We start from the raw sequence: 27,361 nt of genomic DNA, 5'->3' as shown, positions 1-27,361 counted from the left end.
GATCAGAAACAAAATCAGAAATTGGACCAGATTTTAGACCGGTTACAGCGACAAACTCTTTTAAGCCAAAATGTAACTCTGTACCATTTACATTGATAATGAACATGTCATCCCTGCCATATTGCTCAACAATTGACATTTGATTTTTATGTTATGTAAATCATAAAAATTTCCAAATGGAGTTTCTTGTAAAAATTGCTGGAACTTATCTTGACCGAGGAAGGTCAACAAATCAGCCAACACATCATGTTGATACATGAAGATAAATGTGTTTGAACTTTCTTCTCATATAAAATTTGTAAAACTAAATTATTACTTTTTATATACTATAAAACTATATATAAAAAATCATACAACTATATAACACAAATCATTTCATATACAAATCATACAAAAACTTCATACAGTATTCAAACAAAAAAATAATATTAATACCGTAGTTTCATCCACAATGCATACAACTTTATATCACATTTTCATATATACACCTATACGCTATAGTTCATACACAATTCATACAACTAAATGCCACAGTTCAATTCCAATTTATACAACTATATGCCACAATTCATATATTAATAAAATACATATTCGATTTCAAAAAAAAAAAATCTGTGACTTTTGAAAAAATAAAATAATAGTCAATTGATATATATATCATACGAAATTCATATAGTACACTATTGACAAATAATATAAAAAAATAAAAACACTAAAACAACACATTATAAATTCAATTTTGAAATAAACTTTTTACTAACCTTATCAACTTTTTTTGTTTTATTTTTTTCTTGAATCTCTGCATCTTTTTTTTGAAGACTTCGTTGTTGAACGATCAATTTCAACGCCTTTTGATTTTTTCGATTTTGCATTTTTTACTACATCAACAAAGTCAGAATCGGATTTTGACGATGTTACAAATTCTTTTCCTTTCCGCTTCTTGCCTCTTTCCTTTGCCTCTTTGATTTTTTCCCCTTCGATTTCTGAGTTTGAGATTGTGACAATATATCGAATGAAGGAGCATGAAACTCGTCTTCCTCATCGACCAATCTTTTACTTTTCCTTGGATTTTCACTACCTTTCTTCGACATTGTCTATAAAATTAATGGGGAACGGATCTGAGATTTTAGTTTGTGTTTTAGGATGAACTGATATGAGAGATTTTGGGGAAGATGCGGATTTGAGAAAGATGACAAAGTGGCTGCGTTTTTTGTTTGAAGTGATGATTGAGGCGCGATTTTTGGGGAATATGAAATAACTTCACACGTGGGGAGAGGTTGAGTGTATTGGGGGAAGATAAAAGAGTATTGGTTGATATGGGGGTGGGTAATTATTGGGTAACCATATAATATGAAATTAATTAAAATCAAATCCCTAATTTTTAGATTTTGTTTTTTTAAAAGGTAACTATATAATATGAAGTTTTTATATTAAAAACATTAAAAGATAATTGATTAAAATTTAATAATTTATTATTTATATTAAAAACTTTAAAAGGTAATTGATTAATCAGTAATAATTTAAAAGGTTTTGTTGATAAAAAGTAAGTGAATAAATGAAACTAATTATTTAAACATAATAATTATTAGTTAAATAGTAAAATAATTTTTTTTATTAATATATTATTAGCTAATATGTTATAACTTGATAATAATATACTATAAATAGTTTATTTTTAAATATTCTTTTTAATTAATATATTATTAATTGATGTGCTATAAAATGATAATAATATACAGTCATTTATTTTTAAAGAATATGATTACAACTTGATATTTATCCTGTGTGTGGAATGTTAATTTTACATTTTACAACCCAAAAACCTAAAAATGGCCCAATCTATTGTAAGTCCATTGTATAGTATATGTGGATTATCCATTAGATTTATCCACTATTAAATGAGTTCATGTATAGGTGCTTCCAAGGTGATAAGAACTTCCAAGATAACTATTATCTATTAATTAGATGACTTTTGGAGTGATATCTCAACACTATAAATAGAGAATCACTCACCATTTGGAAGATATAATTGAATAAGAAAATTATCTCCTCTATCTTATACTTCTTGTCTTTTTTTTCTTATATTCTGAGCTTTCTTTACAACACGTTATCAGCACGAAATTGCTACTTGCAAAGGTATTATATAAATATTTTTATTTAATTCACATATTCTTTCATAATTTTCATTATGTCGAATTTATCCAAACTTGAGTTTGTGGCATTAGATATTTCTGGAAAGAATTATCTTTCATAGGTACTCGATGCTGAGATTCACTTGGCTGCTAAAGGTCTTGATGCCACTATTACTCAGGGAAATGAAGCATCGAGTCAAGATAAGGCGAAGGCTATGATTTTCCTTCGTCATCATCTTGATGAGGGCCTGAAGATTGAATATCTAAGGGTAAAAGATCCACTTGAATTGTGGACTGATTTAAAGGGGAGATATGACCACCTAAAGGCAACAGTGTTGCCAAGAGCTCGTTATGAGTGGATGCATTTATGGTTTCAAGATTTTAAGACCGTAATTGAATAAAACTCTGCTGTATTCAGGATAACCTCCCAGTTGAAATTATGTGGGGAGTCTATAAAAAATGAGGACATGTTGGAAAAGACACCTATTACTTTCCATGCCTCAAATGTGATATTGCAGCAGCAATATCGTGAAAAGGGTTTTCAGAAATATTCTGAACTAATCTCATGTCTTTTGGTGGCTGAGCAACATAATGCTCTTTTAATGAAAAATCATGAAGCTCGTCCCACTGGAGCTGCTCCATTACCGGAGGTAAATGTGGTGGGAGCACGTGATCAATCTGAAGTAAAAGGAGATGATCATCGGGGCTATAATAATACACGGGGATGTGACAAAGATAAGAGACGATATACTGATCGTCGATGTGGTGGTCATAATATAAGGGAGAACAACATGAGTTCTCAAAATAACCCCTCAAAAAGTAATTGTTATCGTTGTGGCATGAAAGACCATTGGAAGAATGAATGTCGCACACATGAGCATTTTATAAGGCTCTATCAAAATTCCTTTAAAAAGAAAGGAAATAAAGGTGGTGCTTCCTCTTCCAATGCTCGAGCTGAGTCACATATGACTCTTAAAGATGATGATAAGCCGGGAACATCTCAAAAATATGACAAGGATGTTGAAGTAAATTTGGCTTTAAAGGATGATGTTTTTGATGGTCTTGGTGACATTACTCATATGGAAGTTGATGACTTCTTTGGAGATCGAAACTGATGTTTGATCTTTTAGCTGGGGAATGAAGTCTGTTAATATTTTACATAATATTTTACTTATGTGTTTTTAGTTATTATGTTATTCATGTTGAAGTATTTAAATTTTCGTTGTTAATTTTGTTTCTTCCTTCTTTTAATGTATTTTATTTTAATGAAAATTAATAGAAATTCCCAGTTGTCAGTTTTGATTCAAGATGAGTAATGGAGATGTATGCCTTCTTGATAGTGCTACAACGCATACAATATTAAAATAAAAGAAATACTTTTCTAATTTGGTTATGAAAATGGCATATGTCAACACAATATCATGTAGTACAAAATTAATTGAGGGCTCTGGAAGAGCGACCTTATTACTACCTGGAGGGACAATATTAAGCATTGATAATGCATTATATTGTAGTAAGTCTCAAAGAAACTTATTAAGTTTCAAAGTTATTCGCCAAAATGGCTATCATGTTGAGACGGTTAATGAAGGAAAGGTTGAATACCTTTACATTACTATAATTAATGTAGAGAAGAAAATTGTGCATGAAAAATTACCTGCATTTTTTCTGGGTTGTACTATACAAGTATAAGTACAGTTGAATCACATGCCGTAGTAAACAAAAGGTTTACTAATTTTAATGATTTTATCATTTGGCATCACCGATTGGGCCATCCCGGATTTAATATGATGCAAAATCATTGAGAATTCACATGGGCACACCTTAAAGAGCCCAAATATCCTTCAATCAAAGGAATTCTCTTGTGGTGCTTGTTCTCAAGGAAAGTTGATCATTAAACCATCAACAGTTAAGGTTGGAATTGAATTCCCTGCGTTTCTGGAACGTATACAGGGTGATATATGTGGACCAATTCAACCTGCATGTGGACCCTTTAAATATTATATGGTCTTGATAGATGCTTCTACAAGATGGTCACATGTGTGTTTATTATCAACTCGCAACATGGCGTTTGCGAGATTGCTGGCTCTAATAATAAGATTGAAAGCACAATTTCCAGACTATACAATAAAGACAATCCGTCTAGATAATGCTGGTGAGTTTACATCTCAGGCATTTAATGATTATTGTATGTCTACTGGTATAACAGTTGAACATCCAGTTGCGCATGTTCACACTCAAAACGGTCTAGCAGAATCATTGATTAAACGTCTGCAATTGATAGCTAGACCATTACTAATGAGAACAAAGTTATCTGTGTCTATGTGGGGGCATGCTATTTTGCATGCAGCAGAACTTGTACGCATAAGGCCGACCAATTATCATGAATTCTCCCCATTACAATTGACTTTTGGTCAAGAGCCAAACATTTCCCATCTTAGAATTTTTGGATGTGCGGTGTATGTCCCAATTGCTCCACCACAACGCACAAAGATGGGGCCCCAAAAAAGGTTGGGGATATATGTTGGGTATGAATCTCCTACAATCATAAAATATTTGGAGCCTATGACTGGAGATTTATTTAAGGCAAGATTTGCTGATTGTCATTTTGATGAATAAGTATACCCAACATTAGGGGGAGAACATAAGCCGTTGGGAAAAGAGATAGATTGGAATTCATCATCTCTATTTCATCTGGATCCTCGAACAAACCAATGTGAGCAAGAAGTTCAAAGAATAATTTATTTGCAGAACATTGCAAATCAGCTACCAGATGCATTTACTAATCTTCCAAGGATTACTAAATCGCATATTCCAGCTGTTAATGCTCCAGTTCGAGTTGATATCCCGACGGGACAAATTGTTAAGGCAAATGAGTCTAGACCACATTTGAAGCGTGGTAGACCAATTGGTTCCAAGGATAAAAATCCTCGAAAGAGAAAAGGAATAAATGATCAAGATGATCATGGGTTAAAAGAAATTTCTCAAGGTGAGACCCAAGTCATAACACATGATGATGAGGAGCTTCGAACTTCTGAAAACAATGAAATTTCAATGAATTATGTCTCGACGAGAAAATTGTGAAACCGAAATAATGTTGTGATTGACAACATATTTTCCTATAATGTTGCTATTGAAATAATGCAACAAGATGAAGATTTTGAGCCAAAATCTGTTCACGAATGTAGACATAGAAATGATTGGCCAAAATGGAAGGATGTAATTCAAGCTGAATTGGCTTCACTAGAAAAACGTGAAGTTTTCGGATCAATAATCCGAACACCTGAAGGTATCAAGCCAGTGGGGTACAAATGGGTTTTTGTACGAAAAAGAAATGAGAAAGGTGAAGTCGTGAGATATAAGGCCTGACTCGTTGCTCGAGGTTTTTCTCAAAGACCTGGCATTGATTATATGGAGACATATTCTCCAGTGGTAGATGCAATCACCTTCAGATATCTCATAAATCTGGCAGTTCATGAAAAACTTGAAATGCGTCTAATGGACGTTGTCACAGCCTATCTATATGGCTCATTGGACCGCACTATTTTCATGAAAATTCCTGAAGCATTCAAAGTGCCTGAAGCATACAAAGATTCAAGAGAAACTTGTTCAATAAAGCTTCAGAAATCTCTGTATGGATTGAAACAATCAGGATGGATGTGGTACAATTATCTGAGTGAATATTTGTTAAAGAAAGGGTACAAAAATGACCCGATTTGTCCCTACATTTTCATTAAACGGTCGAGGTCTGAATTTGTTATAATAGTTGTGTATGTTGATGATTTGAACATCATTGGCACTCGTAAAGAGCTTTTAGAAGCTGTTGAGTGTCTGAAAAAAGAATTTGAAATGAAAGATCTCGGCAAGACAAAATTTTGTCTTGGCCTACAGATTGAGAATTTGTCAAATGGAATACTTGTTCATCAATACTAAAGCGTTTTTACATGGATAACTCACATCCATTGAGTACTCCAATGGTGGTAAGATCGCTTGACATCAATACAGATTCATTTCGACCTCAAGAGAATGATGAAGAGCTTCTTGGTGATGAAACTCCTTATCTTAGTGCGATCGGGGCACTTATGTACCTTGCTAACAATACTCGACCAGATATCTGTTTTGCAGTAAGTCTGCAATAAGTCTACTGGCAAGATTCAGTTCCTCCCCAACAAAAAGACACTGGAATGGTGTTAAACACATACTTCGATATCTTCGAGGGACCATGGACATGGATTTATTCTATTCCAATGAATCCAAATCAGAACTGATTGGTTATGCAGATGCAGGGTATTTATCATATCCGCATAAAGCTCGATCACAAACAGGCTATTTGTTTACATGTGGAGACACGCAATATCTTGCCGATCAATGAAGCAAACGTTGGTAGCCACTTCTTCAAATCATGCAGAAATAATTGCCATCCATGAAGCAAGTCGAGAGTGCGTCTAGTTGAGATCAATGACCCATCATATTCAGGAAATGTGTGGTTTTTCTTTGAAAAAGAATATACCAACCACAATGTACGAAGATAATGCTGCATGTATAGCTCAATTGAAAGGAGGATACATCAAAGGAGACCGGACAAAGCATATCTCACCAAAGTTCTTTTTCACGCATGATCTTCAACAAAATGGTGAGATAGAAGTTCAACAAATTCGTTCAAGTGATAATCTTGCTGATTTATTCACTAAGGCATTGCCAACATCAACGTTTGAGAAGTTGAGATACAAGATTGGAATGCGCCATCTCCGAGATATCAAGTAAAGTTTTCATCAGGGGGAGCGAAATACGCGTTGTACTCTTCTCCTTAACTATGGTTTTGTCCCAAGTTGGGTTTTCCTGGTAAGGTTTTTAATGAGGCAGCATTCAAAGCGTATTATGAGATACATGTACTCTTTTTCCTTCACTAGACTTTTTCCCACTGGGTTTTTCCTAGTAAGGTTTTAACGAGACACATAATCTATGGATATCCAAGGGGGAGTGTTGTAAATCCATTGTATAGTATATGTGGATTATCCATTAGATTTATCCACTATTAAATGGGTTCATGTATAGGTGCTTCCAAGGTGATAAGAACTTCCAAGATAACTATGTATACTTTTGGAGTGATATCTCAACACTATAAATACAGAATCACTCACCATTTGAAAGATATACTTGAATAAGAAAATTATCTCCTCTATCTTATACTTCTTGTCTTTTTCTTATTATATTCTGAACTTTCTTTACAACACAATTTGAATTTTACTCGTTTCTTGCTAAAATTTCCTTAATCAGAAGAAAACAAACCACACCTTCCGTATTTTATGAGAGATTAAAATCATTAACCTGTTACGATCTTACAAAATCAAACCCAAGAAAATACCTACTTAAAAGAAATCATTTTTATTAACTTGTGTTATAATATAAATTTAGAAAATTAAAATGTAGAAAATTGTCAAAGGTCATTGTTGTGATTTTATGGATGATGGGCACGTGTTTGATGACGTAGGAGGACGGTGAACATCATCTCCTTTTTCCCAAATGGACAGGCCTTTTACCTTCACTTTCGTAGCTGAGCTGAAAATTTCTGAGCTTCGATGGACTCATCCTTGTCTTCACAACAATCAATTCCCGATGATATAGCCATCAAAATTGCTTCTTCTCTTAAGGTAATCCTATTTTTCCATTTTCTGTATGGAAAAGTTTTATTGATTCTAATTTCTTTCTTCTTCCCTTCAAAATTACTTTCAGATTATCCGGAATTGAGTTTATTGTTTTCTGTCTTGTGTTGACAATGGTTTTCTTTTCTTGATTTTGCTACTTTGTTGGAATTAATTGGCTTTTCTGATTACTGCGTGGTGGAGAGTTGTGTTGAAAATCGTTGTCTTCTTCATATTCTTAATTACTATGTTTGTTTTGCTTTGCTGAATTTCTTTTTTTACTTTCTGGTTTGTTAAAAAATTGTTTCTTCCAGCTTCCTGATTTTGCTAGGGTATTAGAATTAATTTGCTTTCTGATTTCTGGGTTTTTGAACTATAATTTTGAAGGTAGGTGATCTTTGCTCGTTGGGAAGTTGTTCTCGGTTTTGGTGGAAGCTGTGTGGGTCTGATTATATATGGGAATGTCTTTGTAAAAAAAGATGGCCTGCTCTTGCTCTTGAGATTGAGTCCTATAATAACCAGCCCCATGAGGTTAGTATACATATTTCACCCATTTTGCTTTGGATTGATCAGTCAGACACCGTTTATACGTGTTTGTAGTTTGAAACTTGTATCTTGATGCAAATAATGCAGGAATGGAGAGTGTTTTATATTAAGAAGCACAATGAAATGGCAGGAAAAGCAAAAGGGGTAATTGATTTTGTCAATCGCTGTTTGGCATTTGAGTCGATTGAGGTTGGGCATTATCTGAAAGCAGTAAGAGATCTGGATTCCATCCTTTTCACGTTTGAAGATGTCTATACATTCTTCCTTAAATCCAAGCACAGTGTGCTGCTGAACTTGATTGGTTTGCACTACTGCATTATCTGGCTTGGTTTGCCGGTAATCAAATGCCCTTCTTTCGTTATGAATTTATTCAATTTACTTTAATGTTTTCATTACAAATTTGTTGACACCGGTTTTTTCTTTATGTTTGTCTGTGAATTTAGTGTTATACCACTTGAATCTTTCCACATGATGAATTTTGTTGGAAAATAAATGACATAATTTATTTGTGTTGTACTGCTTGAGCTGCTATTAGAGCTAAGATCTTTAATTGACTCATATTAACAGAGTCTTTCCACTGTGATTTGAAACTTTCTACTGTCCTTCTCGGGGCGGTGGAATTCTTTTAACTGTGCACTGCAAATAGATTGAGTTTGTATTCTAGTTAGTTGAAGTATCAAAAAGTTAGTAAGTCTCAACTCATGATATTGGAGTAAAGTAGTAATTATGTTGCTTGGACTCTTCCAAAAATGTCAATGCGTGCGTGTCCGATTCTCCAAAAGTAGTGCATTTTTGGAGAATCCAACACGGGTGTAGCATCGAAAGTGAAGAGTACGCACAACTTAGGCCACTCACTTATTTGTTCTTTCTTGTGTTATTCAATGTTTGATATATTTCTTTTGTACAAATATTGATTCTTCTCCTGATATACATATTGCATCCTAAAGTGGATGTACATGCTGAAATGTAACCTAATTAATATGTTGCCTCCCTCTCTCTCTCTCTCTCTCTGCATTTTAGTGGTACTCACCATTTTGGTATACTATATTGAGGATCACAAAACTCCTACCTAGTGCAACTGAAGCTAATTTAGACATCAATATCTATAGCTTATGGTTGTAAGTAAAGACCGTGTAAAGATGTGGTCACTGCAGCGAAATGATTTGTTTGGTTAGCAAGAGTCTGGTTTTGTTGTAGCTGCCTTCAGTTAGTGTTTGCCTTACGAAGTTATGTGCTCTCTCCACTTCTGTGGATGGTGCAATTGGCACTAATGTTTATCTATATCAGTGATTAAACTTGATCTAGTATCAGGTGTACGGTCTATGTTATGGAGGAAGTTACACTTCCAAGACTTGCAGAATTAGTCTAAGATTAAGCAGGGCCTCTTGGTCATCTGTTGTTGAGCAAAATTCTATTCTCGTGGTCTAAGAATTGTGTTTCATTAACCTGGAATTAGCTTGTCGAAGTTATTTGATGTTCATTCTTATTTACTAGGGAGAATGTGTCATGGAAATCCTAAATAAGAGCAATATCTCACAAAGGGAAGTACGTGTTCAATGGTGGAAGCTTGGGAGGTGGTTGTTTGGCTTTCGCCTGCGTGATGAATTAATCACGCGTACTGTCTCTTTAGAAGATCTTGCAACAGGGAAGGAGGAAGAAGTTCTTGGGGTACTTCATCGAGGTGCGGTACATGAGGTGATACGAGTTCAGATCTCAGAAGCTAAACCTGAATGCACATCCTGGTCATTCCAGAACGTACAAAATGCTAACTAGTAAATATTAGTATTATATCTATTATGTGCACATCATTTTGTAAATATTTCACCTAAACTCCTTGTTAAGACGTGAATAATGAACTCTCGTACAATCTATCCTTTTATATTTATGTTGTTGTGAATAATGAAATCTCACAGGGTAAGGAAGCATATTAAATGTAAATTTGATGATAATCGCTTTTTACTGCAATACTACATTGTGTGTGATCTTCCGGTCAGTAGTAGTTGATCTTGTGTTTGTTTATGTTGCTTGATTTGATTCATCTCATATTTCAAACTCAATGAATATACAAAGGGGTCGAGGAGCCTATGTGCTGAGCTCGTGAAGAAGCTCAGTCCACCAGGTGAAAGGGGATAGCCGACTGTTTTCGCAGATTCCCGTTGATGCAGTACAATGCTATTTCCTGTGTTGTTTGGCTTAAAATTTCTGATTTGTTTCTGTTGAGTGGTGTTATTATTTCATATATGTTTATAAATGCTTCCAAAGTGATTTATACAAGTGTTCTGATACAGAGAAATTAACCTCCTATATAAGATTCGAAATGATGAATTGTCACGGGACCAACGATCCTGTAATTATGGTGAATTGAGATAGGGACCAACAGTCCTGTAGTTATTTGGCCTGTTATTAAAAAAAAAAAAAGAACTTGTATATGCTTTTCTTATATTATAATTGGTGCCTCTCTACAACTTAACATGGTAGTTTTCATCATTCGATTTTTTATTTACAGAGTATATAACTACTACTTTGTTAAAATTTAGTTGATTAACTATTATCCGCCGTCGAACAATCGCCTATCTTTTTACCGGCAGTGACAAGTATTTTTCTTTTTTTAAAAGCACACCCCCAAATCTCCTCTTTTATCTAGTGAGGAAAATGACCTTTAACAAACTTCATCTTCATCTTGCACTCCTAGGCCCCATCCCCACTAGGCCACACCACCTCTAGCACCTGCACCTCACATTTGAAGGAACTTGTTATTTTAGAGAAAATATTTTTAAAAACTTTAATCAACTAAATGAGGAAAAAATGTTTTCCTCCATAACAACCCCTCATCACGTGTGGCATTTTTGGGACTTAATGTTAGACAATTGATATTATTTTTAGGGAAAAGGGTCAAAAATATCCCCTTAACTTTAGTTTATTAGTTGACTATATCCCTATCGTTTAAGTAAAGTTATTTATATCCTCGCCGTTATTAATTTCACTACTTATACCCTTCAATTAAAGGAAATTCCCATATCAAACAAAATTGACCCGGTTTCTTAAAAAATTATTCGTTCCTCAATTTGAACCCATGCCCAACCCATCTAACTATCTTAAACCCAAAACAATTTGACACATTTTCTATACCCAATTGATGAAAAAAACGAATCAAATCACCCACACCTGAAAACTGAGTAGTATATGGTTGACTCTGAGTATTAGTGAATCCAAAATCATCAACTTTGGAATAAGCACCACCCGATTCCAACCCGGTTGAAGCATTAATATTACTTGTAGGAAAAGGATCTGCTAGAAATCCTGATCCATCTGATTTAGTAGCATTTTGGATATTCCCAAACACATCATCCCCTGAACTATTGTTCTTAGTTTTTTTACTACTCGACTTCATATTAGGCCCGGGCTTAGACGAAAAATCAACCAACAAACAAAGATTGGGGGTTATAGTATTACCACCATTCTGACTCACACTAACACTATAATTATATGCATTACCACTACCAGAATTTCTAGATGAACCCCAGCTACCACCAACATTACAGCTATCGAAATTTTCAGCTGAACCCCAACTACCACCAGTTTTCACAGATTGCCACTCTTTGGCAGATTATCGGTCATACCACCCACAGAGAATGCACTCTTGTTAGCAGTTGGGGAACATTTTTTAACGGGGCATTGCTATAGGGAAAATGGGTTAAATTATTTTGGGTTTAAGATAGATAGATGGGTCAGACATAGGTTTAAAATGAGGAACGGGCCCTTTTTTAAGAAATCGGGTCAATTTTATTTGATTTGGGGATTTTTGTCAATTAAGCGGTATAAATGGTGAAATTACTACAGGCAAGGGTATAAATAACTTTACTTTCACGGTAGGGGTATAGTCAACTAATAAACTATTCTTGAGGGGTACTTTTGACCCTTTTCCCTTATTTTTATTGTTTTTTTTACTTATTTTAGTTTAGTGTTTTCTATTTTGTAGTTAGACTTAAAAAGTTGCTCAACATTCTGAAGTTAGTGGCTCCATTTATGGTTGTTAGTGGCCCTTTTTATGGTAGTTAGTGACACATGTTCTTATTTAGTTTTAACATCCACTTTGTATGTGACTATTAGATAGGAAATTGTTATGTTTTTTCCTTGTATAGCTGAAATTTCATAAGCTCGTTCTATTTTTATTCTTCAAATCAATTTCTTGAGTGCTTCTGTTCTAACAGTGGCATCAGAGCCTCTAGTTGATCTTACAGGACCAAAAAGCTTCAACCTACAACACAAATGACATCCAACAACCTACCTTTAAATTCACCATTTATTTTGTCCGAAAATTAGAAAATATGGTCTATGAAGAGGCATGCTTTTCTGGAAGCCTATGAACTTTGGGTAACAATGACGGAAGATAAATCACTTGATGCTCTACCATCAAATCCTACCTTGGCTCAAATCAAATCCAACAACGAAGAGAAGGCAAATAAATCTAAAGCCAATTAGTCACATGCAGAATGTTGTGGCAGGTTTTGTGTTTACAGAATCATGGCTTTCAAAACCACAAAAGAGGCTTGGGATAGGTTGAAAGAAGAATACCAAAGCAGTGGTAGGACACGCCAAATCCAAGTGTTGAACCTGAAAAAGAGAGTTTGAGTCCTTAAATATGCAGGAGGATGAAACAATCAGTAAGTATGTTGATCAAATCTCATTAATTGTTAATAACATTAGACTTCTTGCTGAAGAATTTACAGACAAACAAATTGTGGAGAAAGTTCTTGTGAATTTTCATGAGAGGTTTGAATCTAAGATTTCCTCTCTTGAAGAATCCAAGGACCTGGGCAAACTTTCATTAGGTGAACTAATGAGTGCTCTTCAAGTACAAGAAGAAAAGAGGACTATGAGATGAGACAAGTTCACTGAATGAGTTTTCTCTGTACAAAAGCAAAAAGGAAAGCAATAGTTCAATCAAAAGATTAAGGGCAAGCATGATGAACGTAGTGGAGATGTGAAGCAGAACTTCTCTCCGTGCAAACATTGCAAGGGAAATACACATCTGGAGAAGTACTATTGGTGGAGAGTCGATGTTATATGCGTCATCCAAGGTCTGCAAATCAAGAGCTTAGTGCTTTGCAAGCACAAGTAGCAGAAGCTACAGATCCACATGCGGAGAAACTCTTTGTAGTCTCTTTCAAAATCCTATAATTCATGGCTTCTTGATAGTGGTTGCACACATCACTTGTGTAATTTTGTTGAAATGTTCAAATACCTTGATCGTACCTACAAATCTAAAGTAAAAGTAGGAAACGGTGAGGCAGTAGAAGTCAAAGGTAGAGGTACACTGTCTATCTCAACAATATCTGGTATCAAAACTATTTTTGATGTTTTGTACACACCTGATATGAGTCAAAATTTGTTGAGTGTTGGGCAAATGCTTGAAAATAATTGTTCTCTGCATTTTAAGAATCGTGAATGTGTTATTTCTGATCCTTCTTGAGTAGAATTATTTTATGTCAAGATGAGCAACAAAATATTTTTAGTTGATTGGGAGAAAATAATTGAGCAAGCTTAAACTATTACTTCACAAGCATGTATAAACCTATGATACAAAAGGTTTGGTCACTTCAATTTGAGAAGCATCTCAGAGATGAAAAAAGGAGGTAGTGAAAAATATGTCTAAATTTCTTTCTAAGTGAAACTTGCCAACAGGGAAAGCAAACAAAATTGTCATTTCAAGCAAATCAAGTATGGAGAGCTAACCATAAACTTCATTTTATTCAGGCGAATGTTTGCGGCCCAATGAAAATAAATTCATTAAGCGGTAACAAATATTTTCTCCTCTTTATTGATGACTGCACTATAATGTGTTGGGTTTACTTCATTAGCCTGAAGAGTGAAGTTTTTGATATTTTAAAACAATTTAAAGCTTTTGTAGGAAATTAATGTAATCTTAGTATTAAGACTTTAAGGTCTGACAATGGAGGAGAATATACTTCTTCTCAGTTTATGGAGTTTTGTAATAGCACAGGTATTGAACGCCAATTCACATTACCATACACTCTACAACAAAATGGCGTGTCTGAAAGGAAGAACATGACAGTAATGGAGATGACCAGTTTGTTTTACTCGAAAGAAAGATCCCAAATCAGTGTTGGGCGTAGACAATAAATACCTCTGTATATTTGCTGGATAGATTGTCTACTAAGGCCTTACAGGACATGACTCCATATGAAGCTTGGTGTGGGAACAAAGCATCAGTACACCATCTCAGTATCTTTGGGTGTATATGTTATTATCGAGTTCCAAAGACAAAGAGGAATAAGCTGGACAACAAGGTTCAAAAGGGCATATTTATGGGCTATAGTTCATCCAAAGGTTACAAGATAATCTATTTGAAATCAGAAAAACTAATTCTCAACCGAGAAGTGATCAAGTTTGATGGAGCAACTGGTTGGGATTGGAAAAATCAGAAGACCTCTTATCCTGATTTATTTTCAAAAGAGCAACCTTAACTTTTAGAAGATGAACTAGTGGATGATGTACCAGTAAGGGAAACTCGAACCTTAAAAGATATCTATCAGCGGTGTAACTTGATTACCTCTAAACCAATAAGCTATGCTAAAGCACAATACTCGCAGGAATGGAGGAGAGCTATGTAGATGAACTAGACATGATCGAGAAGAACGGAATCTGGCAGCCTGTTGACATACCTAGAAATCGCAAGGTCATAGGTGTAAAATGGATTTTCAAGACAAATCCTTAATGGAACAATTTGCAAACATAATGCTAGATTAGTGATGAAGGGATAAGCAAAACAATATGGTGTGGATTACCAGGAAACATTTGCTCCTGTAGCAAGGTATGACACAATCAAGATTATTCTTGCATTTACATCTCATGGTTCCTGGCAGATTCATCAACTTGATGTCAAATCGGCTTTTTGAAAGGTTTGCTTGCTCAAGATATCTATATAGAGCAACCTAAAGAGGATCAAGTTTATCTCTTAACGAAGACCTTGTTTGGCCTAAAACAAGCCCCGAGGGCATGGTATGAGATGATGGACAATCAACTCATCCAACTTGACATTAGTAGAAGTCAAAGTGAAGCTACTTTGTATGTGAAAGTCACTGTAGGTGAGCCCTTAATTGTCTCAATTTTTGTGGATGACATGTTTGTGACAGGAAGCAAAATTTAACTAATCCAAAGGTTTAAGGATGAAATAAAGAAAATCTTTTGACTAATCTTGGAGTCATGAAGTACTTCCTTGGCATGAAAGTGTTGTAGTCCAGTGATGGAATTTTCATATGCTAGAAGAATTCCATTTCGGATATTCTAAACATATTCAAAATGCAAGACTGCAAACCTGTGATTACTCCGATCTCTACTGGTATGAAGCTTGACAAGAATGAGGATTTCGAAAAAGTGGATGATAGCATGTATAGAAGCTTAATTGACAATCTTCTATATCTAACCGCAAGCATACCTGACATTCTATTTATTGTTAATTTTCTCTATCGATTCATGCATTCGCCTAGAGACACACACTTCACATTAGCTAAAAGAGTGTTAAGGTATATTAAAGGAACCAACAAATTTGGAATTTTTTCTCTAATATCTGCGAAGTAACTATGAACTTGATCGGGTACCATGATAGTGATTGGGATGGGAGAGTTGATGATTCCAGAAGCACCTCTGGATATCTTTTCTATTTGGGGACAAGTTATTTTAGTTAGAGCTCTAAGAAACAAGAAATTACAACTCAATCGACAGCAGAAGTTGAGTACATAACAGTTGCATCTGTTGTAAATCAAATTATCTGTCCAAGGAAGATAAATAAGGACTTGGGCCGTGAACAAACAGAAGCTACCAAGATCATGTGTGACAACAGTTCAGTAGTTTCAATCTCAAAAAAATCTAGTGTTTCATGGTCGAACTAAGCATGTCAAGATCAAGTTTCATTTTATTAGAGAAGTCCAACAATCTAATTAAGAGCCTGTTTGGCTCAGCTTAAAAGCTGGTCAAATTGACTTAAAAGCTGGTTTTTGACTTATTTAGTTGTTTGGCAATACTCAAAATAACTTATTTTAAGTTAAAAAAAACTTATTTTAAGCCAAAAGTTAAAAGCTGGGGTAGGGGTGCTTTTTTTTTTTTTTAGCTTATAAGCTGTTTTAAGTTGACCACATTCTTACCTTTTTGCCCTTAATATTTTTATACAATCTCCAAATTACCCACATAACCCTAACATCTCTATCTTCCATTTTTCCCTTTTCACGTTTGGCATAGCTGCTGAACTTCTTCCTGTACTTCCAATTTGAAGTGAAGAAATATGTGAATGATAGCAAAATATAATTATTTATGACTGTAAAATATAAATTAATTAACTTTTATTATGTTAACAGCTTTTAAGGGTATTTCAGACATTTTGATTTAAAAAGCTGTTTATCAGCACTTATTTGCCAAACACATCAACAACTTTTTTTTTAACTTCAGCACTTTTATCCAAAAGCATAACTGCTTATTTTAAAAGTAGGTTTCAACACTTTCAAAAGTACTTTTTTAAAGCTGCTTTTATTAAGCCCATCCAAACGGGCCCTAAGTGTTGCTTGTTCATTGTTCATCTAAGTAGCTAGCTGACATTTTCACTTAATAATTGCCAAAGGAAAGGTTTGAAGATCTAAGGCAAAGAATTTTGCCACAAAAATGCTAAGGAGGAGTATTAGACAATTGACATTTTTTACAGCTTATTATTTTTACTGTTTTTTACTTATTTCAGTTTAGTGCTTTTTATTTTCTAGCTAGACTTAGTTAACTTTAGTTGCTCAACTTTGTGAAGTTAGTGACCCTTTTTATTGTAGTTAGTGGCACATGTTCTTATTTAGTTTTAACATCCACTTTGTAAGAGGCTATTAGATCGGAAATGATTATACTTTTTCGTTGCATTAATTCAGATCTTCTGCGCATTAATACATATCTGAAATTTCATAATTTCATTCTATTTTATTCTTCAAACCAGTTTCTTGAGTGCTTCTGTTCTAACACTTAAGACCCTATGATCAATTTTTTGCAAGTCAACTGGCATTTTGATCAGTAGAAGATAAGAAGAGTATGTAGGAGTTTCATGATCTATTCTTGTGAATGGCAACAATTGAGTAATAAATCTGAAAAAACAAACATCTTTGTTACAGAGTGATAACATGAAAGAGGAATTTTCAGATATTTGGTAGAGAATTTTTACACAATTGGGAGATTGAAACTCAGCAACTGTTTTTATTTTTACAAATACAATATGGATTGAAAGCGCGATACAGAAAATACATAAATAAATAAATAAATAAAATCGATCTTTAACAGCGGTAAACCAAGACACCTCTCATTCTTGGTGGTGGAGAATGGCAGATGACCATCAAGACAAGAGCTATGAGCATCACTACGATTATCTTGAAGTAGTCATTACCATCATCTGATTCTGAGAAGCAGCATGTTTTCCCCATTTCACCCAAATTAATTTCTGTTTTGAACAAACAATGGCCTCCAATTTTTAAAGATGAATTTGCTTTGGTTTATATTTGACTTTGATAATTTATATCCATTTGCTTTAACGTGCAAGATTCCATGAGTTGGTTGCTTTGTTTAAATTAGACAGTAGTTACTATAGTACGATTTTTAATAATTTAATGTTTAGTTATATATATCTGCAACATACAAACGTACAATCCTAACAAAATAATATATATATGGACATTGACATCAACCATCTAAATGTTTTATTATGCTCTCTCTCGGGATATTCATAGGTAAAGTGTCTCACTAAAATTTTATTAGTAAATATTCCGTGGGAAAAAGACTAATGAAGAAAAAAGAGTACACACATCTCATAAAACGTCTTGAGTGCTATCTCATTAAAAATTTTATTATAAAACTCAATGGGAAAAAAATTTGATTAAAGAAAAAAAGAGTACAACAAGTATTTTACTTTCTTTTTTACGAAGACCATGATTCATTTATTCAAGTTTACGCATTCCAATCTCATATTATCATCTTTTCATGTGTTAGAAGTTGATAGGTAATTGATGAATCAATTTGCTGGAGTATCATTTGAACACACTTGTTGGACATCAATATTACCACTCTTTTGGAGATCACGAGTTTAAAATAATTTTGATTTTCAAAAACTTATAAATGCTTTAGGTATTTTGACTTGAAATGGAGTTGAAAAAGAAAAAGACGTTTTAATTTTGAGGTTCTAAATTAAAGTTATGTCAAATGTACCAAAATATTTTTTAATCTTGTGGCTTAAACATGTCATGTAGAAAGTTGAAGTGTTTCCAAAAAAAAAATGAGTTATTCTTTTTGAAACAGACTAAAAGAAATTTGGTCATTCTTTTTTAAACGGAGGAATATTATTTAAAGCATGACATCTTTTGGTGTCTAAATTGCATGTAAAATAAGCTTTATACTTACCGAGATGTATTATTCGAGTGATAATATTCATTAACATTTAAGGAATGACAACTCCGGTGTCTCCACTGCAAGTCAAATAAGCTTTAAGGCATGAAATCTCCATATTGTTGGTACTCAGCCCTTCCTTTTACACTTGTGTAGGTTCCAAGTCCATACTCGTGTGATCTTCTTCTTCTCGTGATAGTCGAGGATCGTGAAGGATTGTGACTTCTGAGAAATAGTTGTTTCTCATTCTGGCAAGTCCTCATTTTCTTTTCTTTATGCTTTGTTCTACTTGAGAAGCAAATACTGAAACTTGTATGCATCTTTCAAATTATGTATTTTCATTATTGGCTTGTACATGTGACAACCAGATTTTGGAATAATATTCAGAATGAATAAGTTTTCCATCTTTTTCTATTTCTTGGTTTTACTATTTTTCGTTTGGATTGTGGGTGACTTATCTAGATGGTAATAGACAAGTGTCATCACAGTAGTTTTTGGATTGTAACATGAAAATGAGATACCTTCTCCTCCAATGTAATATATATTATTTGTCACTTAAAACTTGAATGAGTCCTACCTAATTGACTAACTAATTTGTCTCTTTTAATAAACTTTCCCCCTAAAAAGCTACTATCATCGATACATGTGTACTTCCATGTGCCTAAGATTTGGCTCTAGGCTTTAGGACGATTGGTGTCAAATCAGAGACCATTATAAACTTGCCCCGATTATGTAAACCTATGATATTTCTCATAATTTTTAATATTGTCGAGTCATGAATGTGTAGATATAATAAACTTGCACAAGGTTGAAAGAAAGCCCCATTAGGACCATGAAGGTCCAAATCACTATCTACAAAGAACCAAGAAAGTAGGGTTGCAGAGCAAGTACTAAAAGTAATTATAATTGTGCTAAATCCAAATAGGGTAAGCTGTTGACTAGAATATTACGTTTATTCAAACAGGTAGCCAACAAAACATAGAATAAAGTAAGCGAAAGGGGCTTATAAGATTGGAAGAAGTTAAGGCAATCGCATCTGAAGTATCTAAGAGGCAATTCTATTATTTCCTGAGATCATAAGTTCTTAACCATTTGTACAAAATGTTTCAAGCTCCTGGTGCAAGACAATCAACAGTCCAGAGGGGTAGTTGTTAAAGAAATCCTTTTTCATCTTGGGCGGCATGTTTCTCCTCCTATATCGATTGCAGAAGTTCATACAAACATCACTCATATGATCTGCACAAATCATGCCAAGTACTTGAAACAAGTTCGGATTATATTTGTCCCTCTCTAGGTAATCTCTAGTTATCAAATCTTCGATTCTCTTCTTGATAGCTTTGACATCAGGCTATGGAGTTTCCAAAACAAAGTAATTAGCTCAGTTGAACTTGAATAACAAACATTAAAATTGTGAAGTACAAGTCTATCCCTGAGGATACCTTGAACGTCCGTCCTAATGTCTCAACACATTCCAAGACCAGTTGCTGGTAGCCCAATACTTTGCGACACTTCATAATACGCAGAATTGAAGCATCTATAGCATACCGCCTATCCTTGTCAACGTCTTCAATTACCTTTTTCTTCTCATCAGCAGGGGGGGAGAGGTATCTGCAAACCATTACAGCAATATCCTCATGAGGTCAGTAGTGTAGTGCAACAATTCATAGTAGAAAGGCTAACTTTACTCATCATTAATTGTACCTTGATCCTCCTCATTTTGTCAGTGAACTTTGAGTTGAACTCAATGACATCAGTCCGAGAAATTATTTTGGTACTTGGCTCCTTGTTGAGAATTTGTACTTGGCACATGAAAGGGAATGAAGAAGCCAAACAACATCATCATCTGATAGGTTTAATTGTGTCATGATTTCTTGATAACTCAATCTATGTGACGCATTAAAGAGCAGCAGAGCAGAAGCCTACGAATAGGAAGAAGTCTCAATCTCTTTTTTCATTGATAACGTAATAAAAATGTTTCAAATTAACTAAGCCTATCCGGTTTCAAAAAGTAAGCCAACAATCAACCTGATAAGTAGTGACAACGAGCTCAATAGTCTTCGATTCAAATTTTCCATTTATGCAGCAAGTTCCCAAAGAGTATATCCATGTAAGTTTCCTGTGCTTCGTTTCTGTTTATATAAAACTCCTTGAATACTTCAATGCACCTATCCTGACAATGCGCAACATAAAATGAATCAATGACAGGACGTTTCAGAAGAAAAATGATTCAAGCAAAGAAACATGCATCATTCTTTGCCCAAAGAGAAGAACTTCAGCAGGAGGAACAACAGTCAACACCAAGATAAAATCAACTGCGTAATGCCAATTAACATATTGATATGATGTACCTTTTCTGCTGGGAGGTTGAGATCAAGCGACTTGTAGCTAGACCAGAAGCCAGAAGTCAAGACAGTCACCGTCAAGTCAATTCCAAGATTTGCTATTTGATTATTGCTCAAATACTCCGCAAAGCTGGCTTGATTTTCCCTTGCCAATGTCAAATCTGTGACCTATAGGAAGAGAAGAAGAAAGTCACCAGAGAACACAGCCTCAAATTCAGCATAATTGATCTGGATAGTTTACCATTCCCTCCATATTTGATGTGAACTGCCCCCCACACTGCTGCTTCAACTTTGTTAGGATACTTCTCTCATTTTCATCATTGGCACTCTTATCAAATAACAACCTCCGGGCTAGCTTTTTCCTTGAAAGAAAGGAAGTCATAAACTTGTAACATAACAGGGAAGAAAATACTATTCAAGTCGTGGATGAGATACACAGAAGGGGTAAATCTACCCATAGAATTCTGCAAACAAGTCCTTATCACTAATATAAGCTACCAACTTTACCACCTGCAAGGCAGATCTATGATCAGCTTTCTCCTGCTCCAGTTGTACGAAGAAAAAGCAGATGCTCTAAAGGAAAAGAAGGGAAAGGGGATCCATAGAGCAAGAGCTCACCTGCTCCAATGTCTCTTCAATGGCTTCATCACTCAATTTCTCACTCCTGCATTTTTTGAGAATTTTGTCACAGAATGTGGCAAGAAGTTCAGCGCTTGAGCCACCAGCAACAGCCTTGTTGCAGAAAAGTTAGAAAGCTTCTTTAAGTGCCTAAAAAGTGACAAAGGGGACAGATATTAGCAATTTAATTTTACCCAAATGCACAGAGTAGAACAATCAAATTAGACAACTATCCTTTGCTCCAACACATACCTTGTGAGAATGTGTGCAGTTTTGGAAACAGTTATTCACATATGCCAAATATTTATAATGAAGCTCAACCACTTTCCTAACAAAAACCTGAAAATTCAGAAGTTAGTTAACCGCCGAAAGTATATTAAAGGATCAGATAACAGATTTACTAAGGGATTACCAGTTCCTGCAAACCAACCACATCTCTCTTATCTGCCTGTTGAAGAACACTGGTTGATCAGAAAGTATGCAAAACATTGAGCAATTATATTAAATGAATTGACAAAGAAATACCAGTCTCATCATTTAGATAATCATCCCTAAAAAGATTAGATGAATTAATTTTTTGACATTGTTCTAACCAGCAGAAGGGAAAAAGTTAAAATCCATAAAAGAAGAAAATGCGACAAAAAGAACTTGTTGGTTCCCCAAGTAACTGCTCATGCTCTTTCATTAAGATAAGTACAGAATTTAATGGGGGGTTCTGCTTTAAAGAAACGCTTACCATCTTTTTGAAGCAACATTCCCAACCACCAAATTATCAATGATCATATACTGAAGGACAAATGAAGTAAATGAAACAAAACAATCATTGAAATGGAATTCAAACTTTGTGACGTCATGATTTTGATACAGAAGAGAAGATATGATGTTAATAAGAAATCTCTGAACAAAACTCATCAAAAGCACAAACTGGAAATTAAAAAAGCAGAATAGCAATATGCTACGGACAAGGGTTGTGGTGGAGTGCTAAGTACTCCCTACTCCCTAATCAGGTCTCCGGTTCGAGTTCCCTTGATTATGGAGTCCCATTTAAAAGGAGTGCTTTAACCACAGCTGAGACATCCTGGCGCGAATCCGGATTACTTGAGCCCCAATTCGGGTACTGAACACCGGGTGGAAAACCAAAAAAAATAGCAAACTGCTCTATCAGAAAAAATATTCTAGAAGCCATCTCCCCTTTTCAAGGGATTGCTGTTCTTTGAGAAAGGTCCCTGAAGTAGTTGTCACTTACTTCGGTCACTTTTTACTTGATGTATTGTGAAGCAGCATGAGTTTCTAATGAATAGAATTTCCCTTTCTCTAATATTTACATCGCGCATTTTCTAGGGACAATCCCCCACACACCCCAACCCTAATGGTGCTAATCCTTCTTCTTCTTCATGCCTCTCAACAACGTTAACCCAGAAAAGTAGTCTAGAACCATCAAGCATGTACAACCCCACCTGCCTATGGCCCTATCATTTGTTATGAAAGATAGATGATTTTTCCCTTAGAATTCATCAAATAACTAATGATCAAGTTCCTAGGCTCACAATTTAATCCCCTGCATTCAGTAATTCCCTAAACCATGTTATCATATGTACCATTGTGACGCAAGACAATGGACACTGTCACCTTACTCTGAGAGTTCCATTTCCAACATTTTGAAGTCTCCACCCATTCACCACCATAATCACCACTATATTCAGAAAACGACATAATAAACCAGTAATGGTCGATGCTAAAGCTCACTGCTTGATAATTGTAAAATACTAGAAAAAGGAAAACCACGGGGATAGATCACTTACAGATCAGATGAGCTACTGAAATTGTGGAATGTAACAACAAAACATTGTTGGAAACAAGCTTTTTCTATAATGGAGGAAATATTTCGAGCTTCTACAACAATAAGGAACTACAGTGGCTGATCTTGAGGAGGTTTTCGTCATGTGGAGTAATTTTCCAGTGAGCCTCAATTTTTGGCCAGAAAATGAGCTGGAAGACAGAAATCAGCAAGGAGGGAGAAGTTTTGGAGGGAAAAAAATGGATTTTGTGAATTTTTTAAAAATTTCTAAATAGGGATATAAAATATTTATAGAAAGTGGTTAGTTTGTATTTCTAAAACTTTGCTGGTAGGCGCTATTTTGTATTTTTAAAGACTTGGGAGCTAGAGCAGATATCTTTTAAGCTTTAAGTATTGATGTCATAAATGGTGTGTTAAAATATTAAATTAACTTGATCAGACACTTGAACACAAGTAACTTCACATATTAAAGTAGCAAAAACTTCTAGTTTGACAAGTTCCATGTCAACTCAAAGTGTAAACACCAAATAAGGAAGAACCAAATTTCTCAAGACCAAAGAATTTGTGAAAAGGATAGAGTGTACAAACCTTTTTGTTACTAGCAGCATCTTCAGCCTGTTTTACCAAAGCTGTACCTTCAGCAGTAACATGCTGCATTCAGGTTAAAAAGAAGGATATGTGAAGTAACTTATAGGCATACAATCGAGAATATGAGGTCATGAGATCACAAACCTGCTTTAAAATAATGGCTACAGGGTCTAAGCCTTGAGGAATCTTAGAAAAGAGCCTATACAGCCTTGATAAATCTTCAACCTGATAAAATAATCATGATTGTATCAATTACTGCACAAAATAAAAAATAAAAGACGTGGTCTTTAAGATGCTGGTAATTACCTTATCATCTCTTAGTAACGTGTGGAATCCAGACTGCTCCTTCTCAAGAAGTTGAGTGGCATACACAGACAACAACTCATGCTGCACTTTCTGTAGAAAAGTGAGTAGTAAAGTTGCAGCTAATTTAAAGTTGATAGGCTAGATCCAGCAAAAGAAGATGTGACCAACAAAAACTGATAGCAACATCCTGCATTTTGAAGGCTAAAGTTCCAGTAAAGAAAAAATATTAAGATCTAGAATGAACCTCGAGCAACTTTGTCTCGCTGCTTGAATGGAGATAATGAGAGACCCTATCCTTCTCCTGTTTCAAGCACACCTCGGCCTAAAGGAACATTGACATGATTATGTAGGTTAACATATGGACATTAACCAGAAAAAGGACAGACATAAGCAGAAACAGGAAAAGAATGGCATAATCAAGGGGTTGCATACGTGGTATACTAAACTTTCAGCATAGAATGTGGACATGAATCTTCAAGGATCCAGTTAGAAGCTTTGCAAGAATAATAAGCCGCAGTGTCCTTGAGCATTGCAGCTTCAAAATCGTTCTCATAATAATTTATTGACCCCATTCCAATTTCAACAAATATATCTAGCACATTCTTTAGTAGAGCTCTGTCAATTTGCTCTCCCTCGTGCTCTTGATCAATCTGGATAGAGGAATTTATTGCTCGATAAAAAGTAAAAAGGAAATGGTAGTAACAACTCAAAGCAATACAAAAGGATACCAGAGATATAACAATATCCCTGACTTTTCCATTCAACTTGTTAGAATAGGAATAAGAATAGGAATTCTAGTTGGAAAAGGTTTCCAATGTAGTGCCTATAAATAGGGTCTTCATGTAACAATTTAGATATGCAATTCAATAATATTCTCTCCAATATTTCTCACATGGTATCAGAGCAATTTTGAGAAAAAAAAAATTAATATTTTCAGGTAACCTAGTTGTTGTCCGGATAATTATTATTTTCCGTCACTGTTTTCATAAAATTGACACCACCACTAGCTGCGGAATTTCCAGCGAGCAAAGCCCAGTCATCCCCACCGGAAACCATTGCTACACGCGCCGTCACGTGCTACCGGTTTTCTCCGGCGAACTGTCAGACCCACGCGCCGGCGCGTGTGACTTTTTCCGGCCAGTTTTTTCGATAATTTTTTTCTATCTGAGTCGCCTCTTCATTCTGAGGCTGACTATGTAATTTTTTTCTGATTCCGAACAGATTCGATCGCCGGAATTAGGGTTCCGGCTATTTTCAGGCTATTTTCGACAATTTTTTTTCGAGAGTGGAATTTTCCGATGATCAGATCTCAATAATCAAGATTTTTTTGTTGTTCCCAAGACAAATTTAGCATAATGTCTTTTGGATGTGATTTTTTTGGTTCTAAAAATATAGGGATTGGAAATTCTAGTCCTATAATCACTTCAGAACTTCTATTGAGAAGTTCAAACTATTTATCTTGGGCTTCGTCAGTTGAATTGTGGTGCAAGGGTCAAGGTGTGCACGATCACTTAACGAACAAGACTTGTGTGGTAGATGTAAAGGCAAAGACTAGTGAGGAAGATGCAAAAGTCAAAGCACATTGGGAGAAAGTAGATGCTTAATATGTAGTCTCCTATGGCGTTCGATTGATTCCAAAGTGATGCTCTTGATCGCCCATTCCAAACGTGTTATACAGTTTGGGAAAAGGCGCGTGCTTTAAACACTAATGACATCTCCCGATTCTATGATGTAATATCTCGATTGACCAACTTAAAGAAACAAGAATCCGATATGTCTACTTACTTGGGACAGGTACAGGCAGTCATGGAGGAATTCGACACATTGATGCCAATAACTACGGATATGGAAAAACAACAAGAACATAGACAAACATTGTTTCTAGTTCTTACTCTGGCTGGACTTCCTCCTGATAATGATTCTGTGCGTGATCAGATTTTAGCTAGCCCTACAGTTCCTACAATCGATGAATTATTCTCTTGCCTCCTTCGTCTTGCGGCACATCCTAGTCACAAAGTCGTTTCACCACGCACTGTTGACTCCTCTATTCTCGCATCTCAAACCTTTGAAAAGCATACATATCAGTCTACGGAGAATCGGCGAGGGGGAGGACATTTTGGGAAACCTCGATTCAAGTGTAGTCATTGTCATAAGTCTGGACACACTCGTGACATATGTCATATTTGCATGGTCCACCACCCAGTCATTATCATCTTCTTGTTCTAAAGGAATATAATGAGTTCCTTCGAAACCGCGCAAGTAAACAGTCATCTCCACCAGTAGCATATGGTGCTCAACCTAATCAACCATCCAATAATGCTCATATTGCTCAAATAGAATATGATTAGTTCCTTCAGTATCGTGCAAATAAGCAAACGTCTCCACGAGTAGTTTCGGTTGCACAACCTGATGTGTCCGTCACGAGTAATTCTTTTGCTTGTGTGTTGCAATCTAGTACTATTGGAACATGGGTCGTGGACTCTGGGGCTTCTAATCATATTTCTGGTAATAAATCACTTTTATCCGATATTGTTTGTTCGCAATCTCTTCCAGCTATTACTTTAGCCAATGGGATCCAGACAAAACCAAAAGGGGTTGGAAAAGCCAAACCCCTATCTTCTGTCACCCTAGACTCTGTTCTTTATGTTCCTGGTTCTCCTTTTAATCTAGCATCTGTTAGTCGTTTGACGAAATCCCTACATTGTAGCATAACTTTTTTCGATGATTTTTTTCTCATACAGGACAGCAGTACGAGACAGATGATTGAAATAGGACATAAATCACAAGGCCTTTATTATCTTACCTCTTCAAATTCCTTGACAGCCTGCTCCGTTACAGATTCCCCAGATCTAATTCACAAACGTCTGGGACATCCGAGTCTATCCAAACTGCAAAAGATGGTGCCTAGTTTGTCTAGTTTATCTACATTAGATTGTGAGCCGTGTCAACTTGGGAAACACACTCGTGCTA

General features: G+C 35.3%; 2 protein-coding genes and 1 pseudogene across 2 annotated transcripts; 2 read left to right on the top strand and 1 right to left on the bottom strand.

Annotated features, from left to right (window-relative positions):
• The first annotated feature begins 1,829 nt into the window (after positions 1-1,829).
• On the top strand, positions 1,830-3,247 carry LOC107024370. The gene is made up of 3 exons (XM_015225342.1): positions 1,830-1,844; positions 2,255-2,502; positions 2,551-3,247. The coding sequence occupies exons 1-3, from the start codon at positions 1,830-1,832 to the stop codon at positions 3,245-3,247; spliced, it is 960 nt and encodes a 319-aa protein (XP_015080828.1).
• A 4,382-nt stretch (positions 3,248-7,629) lies between these two features.
• Positions 7,630-10,287, top strand: LOC107012873. Its single transcript, XM_015212836.2, has 4 exons — positions 7,630-7,780; positions 8,159-8,302; positions 8,405-8,653; positions 9,812-10,287. The coding sequence occupies exons 1-4, from the start codon at positions 7,709-7,711 to the stop codon at positions 10,088-10,090; spliced, it is 744 nt and encodes a 247-aa protein (XP_015068322.1). The 5' UTR covers positions 7,630-7,708; the 3' UTR covers positions 10,091-10,287.
• Positions 10,288-19,651: 9,364 nt separating this feature from the next.
• The window catches only part of LOC107026577, a 29,991-nt pseudogene continuing 22,281 nt past the window's right edge, over positions 19,652-27,361 (bottom strand).

Source organism: Solanum pennellii, chromosome 1 (assembly GCF_001406875.1).
Source record: "Solanum pennellii chromosome 1, SPENNV200".
Lineage (NCBI taxonomy): Eukaryota > Viridiplantae > Streptophyta > Magnoliopsida > Solanales > Solanaceae > Solanum > Solanum pennellii.
This window is presented reverse-complemented; position numbering and strand designations above follow the sequence as displayed.